This window comes from Coregonus lavaretus (assembly GCF_964263955.1).
Source record: "Coregonus lavaretus genome assembly, chromosome: 28".
NCBI classification, from domain to species: Eukaryota; Metazoa; Chordata; class Actinopteri; order Salmoniformes; family Salmonidae; genus Coregonus; species Coregonus lavaretus.
The window spans coordinates 1,918,758-1,931,004 of NC_140015.1; the positions used below are offsets into that span (position 1 = coordinate 1,918,758).

The window sequence follows — 12,247 nt, forward strand, 5'->3', positions numbered from 1 at the left end:
TGACAATGATTATGAGATACGAAGACGTTATTATAAATTAAATTAAAATGTTCCACGATATGAAACCATAACTGGCACGCAGATCGGTAGAAATTGTAAGATAAGTTGGCATTCCACATGAGAAAGGTTGCCGACTTCTCGTGTAGCCTATTACCGGCAACTTCAGGAGAGTAATGGCCGAATCTGTAAAAGCCAGCAGGAGGAGGATGGTCAGGTTAAGGTTGTTCTCTTCTTGATCTCTGGCTCCCTCTTGAGTCATTTGTGTCTTATTTGATCAAACAGTGTGCTAAAGCATCAGACAAGCTCAATTCATATGTAATTGATTTTATTAAAACACATATATGGAAAACACTATATGTTACAAATTTAGACCAATCGATTGGTCGAAAGAACAGACAACTTTCAGTCGAGCAAGATTTTTTTTAGTCGGGGACAGCCCTAGGACGTTTACATGTTAAAACGTTTAAACAAAATGTAGATCCTGAATATTAAGAAAAATCCCTAACCGAAAAACAATGTTTTTTTCTTTCTTTAAAATCACAGTGCAGTTATCACAAAACTACCACTAACAGGTTCCGATCATCATCATTAAGGGAAAAATAAACAAATACCTAATGCAACAATGCTGTAACGTTAGTAGGAGGGAAAAAATGATATTTTATTAACCAGAGCTGTAATGCATGAGGGAGAGCAAGAGACTCAAAGCAGAGCAGCAGCTCAAATGTGCGTGACGAGGGGAGCAGGGAGGGGGAGAGCGACAGCAACCAAGTTGACTGGTACTGGTAAACTAACTTATTGCTAGTTTTTTAAAATCAATTTTACATTTGTTATTTAGCAGACGCTCTTATCCAGAGCGACTTACAGTAGTGCAGGGGGTTCTCAAACTTTTTTGGCCCACGACTCCATTTTGATATCTGAAAAATTTCAAAGCACTTCATGGCTACCGACGTGAGTGCTACGGGGCGGTAGTCATTTAGGCAGGTTACCTTCGCATTCTTGGGCACAGGGACTATGGTGGTCTGCTTGAAACGTGGGTATTACAGACTCGGTCAGGGAGAGGTTGAAAATGTCAGTGAAGATACTTGCCAGTTGGTCCGGGCATGCTCTGAGTAGGTCCGCGCATGCTCTGAGTACACGCCCTGGTAATCCGCCTGGCCCTGCGCCCTTGTGAATATTGATCTGTTTAAAGGTCTTGCTCACATTGGCAACGGAGAGCGTGATCACACAGTCGTCCGGAACAGCTGGTGCTCTGATGCATGCTTCAGTGTTGCTTGCCTCGAAGCGAGCATAAAAGGCATTTAGCTTGTCTGGTAGGCTCGCGTCACTGGGCAGCTCCCGGCTGGGTTTCCGTTTGTAGTCCGTAATAGTTTGCAAGCCCTGCCACATCCGCAGAGCGTCAGAGCCGGTGTAGTAGGATTCAATCTTAGTCCTGTATTGACGCTTTGCTTGTTTGATGGTTCGTCTGAGGGCATAGCGGGATTTCTTAAGCGTCCGGATTAGTTTCCCGCTCCCTGAAAGCGGCAGCTCTTTAGCTCGGTGCTGATGTTGCCTGTAATCCATGGCTTCTGGTTGGGATATGTACGTATGGTCACTGTGGGGACTACGTCGTCAATGCACTTATTGATGAAGCCCGTGACTGAGGTGGTATACTCCTCAATGCCATTGGATGAATCACAGAATCCCCGGCCACTAGGAGTGCCGCTTCTGGATGAGTATTTTCTTGTTTGCTTATGGCCTTTTACAGCTCGTTAAGTACGGTCTTAGTGCCAACATCGGTTTGTGGTGGTAAATAGATGGCTACGAATAATATAGATGAGAACTCTTGGTAGATGGTGTGGTTTACAGCTTATGAGGTACTCTACCTCAGGCGAGCAATACCTCAAGACTTCTTTAATATTAGACATCGCGCAGCAGCAGTTATTGACAAATAGACACACACCACCGCCCCTCGTCTTACCAGACGTAGCTACTCTGTCCTGCAGATGCACAGAAAACCCAGCCAGCTCTATATTATCCATGTCGTCGTTCAGCCACGACTCAGTGAAATATAAGATATTACAGTTTTTAATGTCCCGTTGGTAGGATAGTCTCGATCGTAGATCATCAAGTTTGTTTTCCAGTGATTGCACATTAGCCAATAGGACCGATGTTAATGGCGATTTACTCACTTGCCTTCGAACCCTAACAAGGCACCCCGACCTTCTCCCTCTGTATCTTCGCCTTTTCTTCACGCGAATGACGGGGATTTTGGCCTGTTCTCCTGAAAGCAGTATATCCTTCGTCGGACTCATTAAATAAAAAATCTTTGTCCAGTTCGAGATGAGTAATCGCTTTTCTGATGTCCAGAAGCTCTTTTCGGTCATAAGAGACGGTAGCAGCAACTTTATGTACAAAATAAGTGACCAACAAAAAACAAACAAAATAGCACTGTTGGTTAGGAGCCCGTAAAACGGCAGCCATTCCCTCCGGCGCCATTATTAACAATCTAAGTGAATAGCCTTGATAATGACGATTTGTGGTTGCAGACTCATAAAGCATATCTTATGAGGCATAATGAAGCATTGTAATGCCTTCAGATGCATCACATGTTGGGTCTATATCAATCCAGTGACGATATACGTAGGCCCCTAACACACTGTCATTCCAATGACCGTATTATGTAAGCCTGTGATGGCAATCACTACAAATAAAGTGTTATTGATCTTTCTCTCCCTCATCACAGTAGAACATACATTAAGTGGCAGCCAGTGGGAGGCTACTAGCCGACAGAGCCATGGAGAGTTCTGCCTACTTTAATAACGGACGCCATGTTTGCGCCTTTGAACATTTAAATGGATCAATTCATGACAAGTATTTCGGATTCTAATTCTCTAACTGTGTAAATATATGGCTCTGCTAGCCGTTATGGCGCTGGGATCGCCCAGCTTGACATCATTAGAAACATGAGCTAAGTCCCAATTCTCTTTCTCACATGGATTTGACAACGGTGGAAACTCCCTCCAGCCATTACTTACACCAATTCCATGCTTTTAAATCAATGACGGGGAGTGTGCAAGTGCACATTTCTGGAAAAGAGTGGAGAATCGGGACGTAGCCATAGTGACACAGGAGCGTTAGGCCGCTAACAGCATAGCAATGCACTCAGTCAGGACCATATTTAGCATTAGAGTACATTAGCCCATAGTCACAATACACTCAAACATTCTGGGTCCCGTCTTTCTATGCTGCTGCTCAACCAAATGAAACGCCTCTCCTCTCCTCGTCTCTGCTCTCATCTCTGCAGCTTATTCTGCAGTGTAATGGCTGAGAGTGTTTTCTGTCTGAGGAGAGGGTGTCTGGCTAATGAAGGGAGGGATGGGTGAATGGATAGATGGGTTAATAGATAGGTAGAAATACTTGATTCTATTACTAGTAACACATTTGGGAACAAATGATCTTTTATAAAACTGGTTAGTTTAAGTTTAAGGCTGTTTCCCTTGCCTTCGGAAAGTATTCAGACCCCTTGACTTTTTCCACATTTTGTTACGTTACAGCTTTATTCTAAAATGTATTACATTGTTTTTTCCCCTCATCAATCTACACACAATACCACATAATGTCAAAGCAAAAGACAGGTTTTTAGAAATTCTTGCTAATTTATAAAAAATAAACTGATATATAACATTTACATAAATATTCAGACCCTTTACTCAGTACTTTGTTGAAGCGCCTTTGGCAGCGATTACAGCATCGAGTCTTCTTGGGTATGACGCTACAAGCTTGGCACACCTGTATTTGGGGAGTGTCTCCCATTCTTCTCTGCAGATCCTCTCAAGCTCTGTCAGGTTGGATAGGGAGCGTCACTGCACAGCTATTTTCAGCTCTCTCTAGAGATGTTTGATCCGGTTCATGCCGGGCTCTGGCTGGGCCACTCGAGGACATTCAGAGACTTGTCCCGAAGCCACTCCTGCGTTGTCTTGGCTGTGTGATTAGGGTTGTTGTCCTGTTGGAAGGTGAACCTTTGCCCCAGTCTGAGGTCCTGAGTGCTCTGGAGCAGGTTTTCATCTTTCCCTCGATCCTGACTAGTCTCCCTGCAGCTGAAAAACATCCCCACAGCATGATGCTGCCACCACCATGCTTCACCTTAGGGATGGTGCCAGGTTCCTCTCCCATTCAGGCTAAAGAGTTCAATCTGCCTTTTACTGAGTGGCTTCCGTCTGGCCACTCTACCATAAAGGCCTGATTGGTGGAGTGCTGCAGAGATGGTTGTGCTTTTGGAAGGTTCTCCCATCTCCACAGAGGAACTCTAGAGCTCTGTCAGAGTGACCATCGGGTTCTTGGTCACCACCCTGACCAAGGCCCTTCTTCCCCGATTGCTCAGCCATTTCTAGGAAGAGTCTTGGTGGTTCAAAACTTCTTCCATTTAAGAATTAATGGAGGCCACTGTGTTCTTGGGGACTTTCAATGCTACAGACAGTTTGTGGTACCCTTACCCAGATCTGTGCCTCGAAACAATCCTGTCTCGGAGTTCTACGGACCATTCCTTTGACCTCATGGCTTGGGTTTTGCTCTGACATGCACTGTCAACCTTATATAGACAGGTGTGTGCCTTTCCAAATCATGTCCAATCAATTGAATTGATCACAGGTGTACTCCAATCAAGTTGTAGAAACATCTCAAGGATGATCAATGGAAACAGGATGCACCTGAGCTCAATTTCGAGTCTCATAGCAAAGGGTCTGAATACTTATGCAAATATGGTATTTCTGTTTTTCATGTTTAATACATTTGCCAAAATGTATAAAAACTTGTTTTTGCTTTGTCATTATGGTGTATTGTGTGTAGATTGCTGGAAAAAAAAGAGGCTGTAACAAAATGTGGAAAAAGTCAAGGGATCTGAATACTTTCCAACGGCACTGTATAAGGGAATGTGTTATGGAAGGAATATGATGTGAGGGTTAGTGGAAGGCAGCCACGGTTCAGGCTCTGGAGGTGATGATGGCCCACTCTGTCTCTCTGAGTCTCAGCCACATGAAAGTGTGTCTCAAATGCGTCCCTATATAGTGTACTACTTTTGACCAGGGCCCATAGGGTGCCATTTGGGAAGCAGACGAGGAAGCAACAGCAGGGAGGGATGAACCCTCCATAAGGCGTCTTGCCATCACTCCCTACAGCTCACTTTCTCTCTTCTTCTTTTTCTCCACCCTTCCCCTCCTTCCCTTCTTTCAGTCTCTGCTTCGCTCTTTCACTCCTCCGCCCGCCCCCCACTTTTCATCATATTTACCTCTCTTCCGATGACGCAACTCCCTCCTCTCCCTCCATCCTGCATCCTCTGTCCCCTACACTCCCTCCCTCCAATGTATCGCCTCACCCCCTCTCTCCCCCCTCCCTCCCCCCATCTGAGGCTGGTTCCTCTCAAGGTTTCTTCCTTTTAGGAATTAACAAATGTTTCCTTGCCACTGTGCTGCTGCTTGTCGGGTTACTGTGAACCACTTTGTGTCAAATGTTGTAAAAAGGGCTATACAAATAAAAAATGATTGACTGATCTCTCCCTCCCTCTTCCCTCCCTCCCTCTCTCCCCTCCCAGGGCTACCTGTTCATCTCGGTGCTGGTGAACAGCAACAGCGAGCTGATCCGCCTCATCAACAACGCCATCAAGAACGACCTGTCTAGCCGCAACCCCACCTTCATGTGCCTGTCTCTGCACTGCATCGCCAACGTAGGCAGCCGCGAGATGGCCGAGGCCTTCGCTGGAGAGATCCCACGCATTCTGGTGGCCGGGTAAGAATGGAGGGGATGGAGAGAGCAGGAGGAGAGGGAGGAGTAATGAGGGAGAGTCGGGGTAGAGGGAGAGAGCAGTCAGTCAGTCAAATTGTATTCTTAAATGCCTTTTTACAACAACATTTGTCAGAGGGAGGGGTTGGGAAGAGAGGGATGGAGGAAGGGAAGGGAGGGTGAGGAGACCGGAGAGGCAAATGGAGGAAGGGGGGAGGGGGACTGAGGACACGGAGAGGACTTGATTTTCTTTGTATTAATATGCTATAACAGCATGGTTAGACAAAATCTGCGGTCTTGTTGGAGACTGGTAGTCCTTTATAGCATTGTATTTGGGACAAATCATTCACTAAACCTTAACTAAATCTTGTAATAAATAATGTGGAAATTGAGCAAGTTGAGGTGACTAAACTGCTTGGAGTAACCCTGGATTGTAAACTGTCATGGTCAAAACATTGATACAACAGTAGCTAAGACGGGGAGAAGTCTGTCCATAATAAAGCGCTGCTCTTGGCTCAGAACAGGGCAGTACGGCTGGCCGTTGGATGTACACAGAGAGCAAACATTAATAATATGCATGTCAATCTCTCCTGGCTCAAAGTAGAGGAGAGATTGACTTAATCACCACTTTGTGAGAGGTATTGACATGTTGAAAGCACCGAGCTGTCTATTTTAAAACTACTAGCACACAGCTCAGACACCCATGCATACCCCACAAGACATGCAACCAGAGGTCTCTTCACAGTCCCCAAGTCCAGAACAGACTATGGGAGGCGCACAGTACTACATAGAGCCATGACTACATGGAACTCTATTCCTCATCAGGTAACCGATGCAAGCATTAGAATCAGATTTAAAAAACTGATAAAAATACTGTGAAGCAACACAACCATATGCACAGACACATGCATACACACACATCATAACATACGCACTATACACACACGTACACATGGATTTTGTGTTGTAGGTATGTGGTAGTGGAGTATGGGCCTGAGGGCACACACTTAGTGTGTTGTGAATTCTGTAAGGAATGTGTTGTAATGTTTTTAAAATGGTATAACTGCCTTGGCAGCAGCTAATGGGGATCCATAATAAATATAAATACAAATAGTGAGCATTGTGTTGTTTGTGATGTGATTGCCAGGGACACCATGGACAGTGTGAAGCAGTCTGCTGCCCTGTGTCTTCTGCGTCTGTACAAGGCCTCCCCAGACCTGGTTCTGATGGGGGAGTGGACCTCCCGGGTGGTGCACCTCCTCAACGACCAGCACATGGTGAGAGACAGGCCATACATTTCTGCTCCAGCCCAACACTAGCACACCTGGGGTTTATTCACTAGGAATCAAACAGTAAAACCGGGGAGTGACTAAACTGAATTTGTCTAATTAAAAACATTTGCTTTCGTTGCAAAACATTTTCCATTGCAAAGCGGTTTGCTACACTAAGGAATACGCCCCTGATTTAACAGGTTGAATCACGTGTGCTAGTGCATTTATCTTCCAGGCCAATAGGTGGCGCTAGCTGGCTCTGTTACAATGTCTACACTAGTCTAGAATGCTACTCTTAGGCTGTGTTTACACAGGCAGCCCAATTCAGATGTTTTCCCCCACTAATTAGTATTTTTACCAATCACATCAGATCTTTTTCAGAGCTGATCTGATTGGTCAAAAGACCAATTAGTGAAAAAAATGACAGAATTGAGCTGCCACTCTAAACGCAGCCAGAGTAACCTAACGTAGCAGACATAAAATAAATGCCTTTAAATAGATGCCTCAGATACTGGCAAAAAACTGTCATGGGAGGTTATCTTCTGCACTGTTCTAACAATGCAGTAAATGTGGAGGAGGAGTTAAGATGGAGTGTCGCCTTGTTAATGTCCAAAAGCGTAAGTCGCGTCACAGGCTCTCTCTTCCATTTCCACTGAAAATCGTATGCATCCGGTTGCTTACAACCCCGCCGAGGGTGGTATCTTAGTATGAAGCAATGCATTGGATACAGTGGCTTGCGAAAGTATTCACCCCCCTTGGCATTTTTCCTATTTTGTTGCCTTACAACCTGGAATTAAAATGGTTTGTATCCTTTGATTTACACAACATGCCTACCACTTTGAAGATGCAAAATATGTTTTATTGTGAAATAAATAAGAAATAAACTTGAGCGTGCATAACTATTTGCCCCCCAAAGTCAATACTTTGTAGAGCCACCTTTTGCAGCAATTACAACTGCAAGTCTCTTGGGGTATGTCTCTATAAGCTTGGCACATCTAGCCACTGGGATTGTTGCCCATTCTTAAAGTCAAAACTGCTCCAGCTCCTTCAAGTTGGATGGGTTCCGCCGGTGTACAGCAATCTTTAAGTCAGACCACAGATTCTCAATTGAATTGAGGTCTGGGCTTTGACTAGGCCATTCCAAGACATTTAAATGTTTCCCTTTGAACAACTTGAGTGTTGCTTTAGCAGTATGCTTAGGGTCATTGTCCTGCTGGAAGGTGAACCTCCGTCCCTGTCTCAAATCTCTGGAAGGCTGAAACAGGTTTCCGTCAAGATATTCCCTGTATTTAGTGCCATCCATCATTCCTTCAATTCTGACCAGTTTCCCAGTCCCTGCCGATGGAAAAACATCCCCAAAGCATGATGCTGCCACCACCATGCTTCACTGTGGGGATGGTGTTCTCGGGGTGATGAGAGGTGTTGGGTTTGCGCCAGACATAGCGTTTTCCTTGATGGCTAAAAAGCTCAATTTCTGTCTCATCTGACCAGAGTACCTTCTTCCATATGTTTGGGGAGTCTCCCACATGCTTTTTGGCTTATTTTTGTCTTTAAGCAATGGCTTTTTTCTGGCCACTCTTCCATAAAGCCCAGCTCTGTGGATTGTACGGCTTAAAGTGGTCCTATGGACAGATACTCCAATCTCCGCTGTGGAGCTATGCAGCTCCTTCAGGGTTATCTTTGGTCTCTTTGTTGCCTCTCTGATTAATGCCCTTGTTGCCTGGTCCGTGAGTTTTGGTGGGCGGCCCTCTCTTGGCAGGTTTGTTGTGGTGCCATATTCTTTCCATTTTTTAATAATGGATTTAATGGTGCTCCGTGGGATGTTCAAAGTTTCTGATCTTTTTTTATAACCCAACCCTGATCTGTACTTCTCCACAACTTTGTCCCTGAACTGTTTGAAGAGCTCCTTGGTCTTCCTGGTGCTGCTTGCTTGGTGGTGCCCCTTGCTTAGTGGTGTTGCAGACTCTGGGGCTTTTCAGAACAGGTGTATACAGTGGGGAAAAAGGATTTAGTCAGCCACCAATTGTGCAAGTTCTCCCACTTAAAAAGATGAGAGAGGCCTGTAATTTCCATCATAGGTACACGTCAACTATGTCAGACAAATTGAGGGAAAAAAAATCAGAAAATCACATTGTAGGATTTTTAATGAATTTATTTGCAAATTATGGTGGAAAATAAGTATTTGGTCACCTACAAACAAGCAAGATTTCTGGCTCTCACAGACCTGTAACTTCTTCTTTAAGAGGCTCCTCTGTCCTCCACTCGTTACCTGTATTAATGGCACCTGTTTGAACTTGTTATCAGTATAAAAGACACCTGTCCACAACCTCAAACAGTCACACTCCAAACTCCACTATGGCCAAGACCAAAGAGCTTTCAAAGGACACCAGAAACAAAATTGTAGACCTGCACCAGGCTGGGAAGACTGAATCTGCAATAGGTAAGCAGCTTGGTTTGAAGAAATCAACTGTGGGAGCAATTATTAGGAAATGGAAGACATACAAGACCACTGATAATCTCCCTCGATCTGGGGCTCCACGCAAGATCTCACCCCGTGGGGTGAAAATGATCACAAGAACTGTGAGCAAAAATCCCAGAACCACACGGGGGGACCTAGTGAATGATCTGCAGAGAGCTGGGACCAAAGTAACAAAGCCTACCATCAGTAACACACTACGCCGCCAGGGACTCAAATCCTGCAGTGCAAGACGTGTCCCCCTGCTTAAGCCAGTACATGTCCAGGCCCGTCTGAAGTTTGCTAGAGTGCATTTGGATGATCCAGAAGAGGATTGGGAGAATGTCATATGGTCAGATGAAACCAAAATAGAACTTTTTGGTAAAAACTCAACTCGTCGTGTTTGGAGGACAAAGAATGCTGAGTTGCATCCAAAGAACACCATACCTACTGTGAAGCATGGGGGTGGAAACATCATGCTTTGGGGCTGTTTTTCTGCAAAGGGACCAGGACGACTGATCCATGTAAAGGAAAGAATGAATGGGGCCATGTATCGTGAGATTTTGAGTGAAAACCTCCTTCCATCAGCAAGGGCATTGAAGATGAAACGTGGCTGGGTCTTTCAGCATGACAATGATCCCAAACACACCGCCCGGGCAACGAAGGAGTGGCTTCGTAAGAAGCATTTCAAGGTCCTGGAGTGGCCTAGCCAGTCTCCAGATCTCAACCCCATAGAAAATCTTTGGAGGGAGTTGAAAGTCTGTGTTGCCCAGCGACAGCCCCAAAACATCACTGCTCTAGAGGAGATCTGCATGGAGGAATGGGCCAAAATACCAGCAACAGTGTGTGAAAACCTTGTGAAGACTTACAGAAAACGTTTGACCTGTGTCATTGCCAACAAAGGGTATATAACAAAGTATTGAGAAACTTTTGTTATTGACCAAATACTTATTTTCCACCATCATTTGCAAATAAATTCATTAAAAATCCTATAATGTGATTTTCTGGATTTTTTTTCTTCTCATTTTGTCTGTCATAGTTGACGTGTACCTATGAAAATTACAGGCCTCTCTCATCTTTTTAAGTGGGAGAACTTGCACAATTGGTGGCTGACTAAATACTTTTCCCCCCCCACTGTATATACTGAGATCATGTGACACTTAGATTGCACACAGGTGGACTTTATTTAACTAATTATGTGACTTCTGAAGGTAATTGGTTACACCAGATCTTATTTAGGGGCTTCATAGCAAAGGGGGTGAATACATAGGCACGCACCACTTTTCCGTTATTTACTTTTTATTTTTAAAAAAAATTCATTTCACTTCACCAATTTGGACTATTTTGTGTATGTCCATTACATGAAATCCAAATAAAAATCAGGTTGTAATGCAACAAAATAGGAAAAACGCCAAGGGGGATGAATACTTTTGCAAGGCACTGTATGTATTATAAGTGGTACGCTGGTTTGGATGTTGCAACATAACTACTGACTTCATTGAGACTGTAAGGTTGAAGTTTATGCCGTTTAGGTGTTACTGTTGTTTCTGATGATGAACGTGTTTCTCTCTCTCGCAGGGTGTTGTCACGGCAGCCATCTCCCTCATCACCTGTCTCAGCTCGAAGAACCCAGATGAGTTCAAAACCTGTGTGTCCCTGGCCGTGTCTCGTCTGAGCAGGGTGTGTGTGTGTGTGTGTGTGTGTGTGTATGCATGTGTGCATGTGTACCTATAAAATCATGTATGTCAGTCCAGTGATCCATCCTCCCTTTGCCTCTGTCTCAATCACCAAGATTTCAACCAATCTCTCTTTCTCCTCCTTCCTTTCTTCTTCTCCAGATTGTGTCGTCAGCCTCCACTGACCTGCAGGACTACACCTACTACTTTGTCCCAGCCCCGTGGCTGTCCTGTAAACTGTTGCGCCTGCTGCAGTGCTACCCCCCGCCGGAGGATGGTGCCGTGAAGGGCCGCCTGGTGGAGTGTCTGGAGACCATCCTGAACAAGGCCCAGGAACCACCCAAGTCCAAAAAGGTGCAGCACTCCAACGCCAAGAACGCCATCTTGTTCGAGGCCATCTCGCTCATCATCCACTACGACAGGTGAGGGGGCTGTCTATTTCTTCTTCTTCTCGCTCTGTCTTTTTCTCTCCCTCTTTCAGTATCTCTTTCTCTGTATATTTCTCTTTATTTTTCTCTCTCTGTTTCTCTCTCTCTTTCTCACATATACACTGAACAAAAATATTAACGCAACGTGCAACAATTTCAACGATTTTACTGAGTTACAGTTCATTAGGCCCTAATCTATGGATTTCACATGACTAGGAATACAGATATGCATCTGTTGATCATAGATACCTTGAAAAAAAAGGTAAGGGCGTGGATCAGAAAACCAGTCCATATCTGGTGTGACCACCATTTGCCTCATGCAGCGCAACACATCTCCTTCGCATATGGTTGATCAGGCTGTTGATTGTGGCCTGTGGAATGTTGTCCCACTCCTCTTCAATGACTGTGCAAAGTTGTTGGATACTGGCGGGAACTGGAACACGCTGTCGTACAACTCGATCCAGAGCATCCCAAACATGCTCAATAGGTGACATGTCTGAGTATGCAGGCCATGGAAGAACTGGGACATTTTCAGCTTCCAGGAATTGTGTACAGATCCTTGCGACATGGGGCCGTGCATTATCATGCTGAAACATGAGGTGATGGCAGCGGATGAATGGCACGACAATGGGCCTCAGATTCTTGTCATGGTATCTCTGTGTA

General features: G+C 44.8%; 1 protein-coding gene across 2 annotated transcripts in view; it reads left to right on the top strand.

The window, feature by feature from the left end:
• The window catches only part of LOC311103295 (AP-2 complex subunit alpha-1-like), a 60,292-nt gene that overhangs the window by 15,673 nt on the left and 32,372 nt on the right, over positions 1–12,247 (top strand). For both annotated transcript variants that reach the window (XM_084144829.1, XM_084144828.1), the window contains exons 3-6: positions 5,567–5,760; positions 6,902–7,031; positions 11,059–11,160; positions 11,319–11,578. In XM_084144829.1, the coding sequence (XP_084000955.1) occupies positions 5,567–5,760; positions 6,902–7,031; positions 11,059–11,160; positions 11,319–11,578 (686 nt within the window). The remainder of the gene's footprint in view (positions 1–5,566; positions 5,761–6,901; positions 7,032–11,058; positions 11,161–11,318; positions 11,579–12,247) is intronic.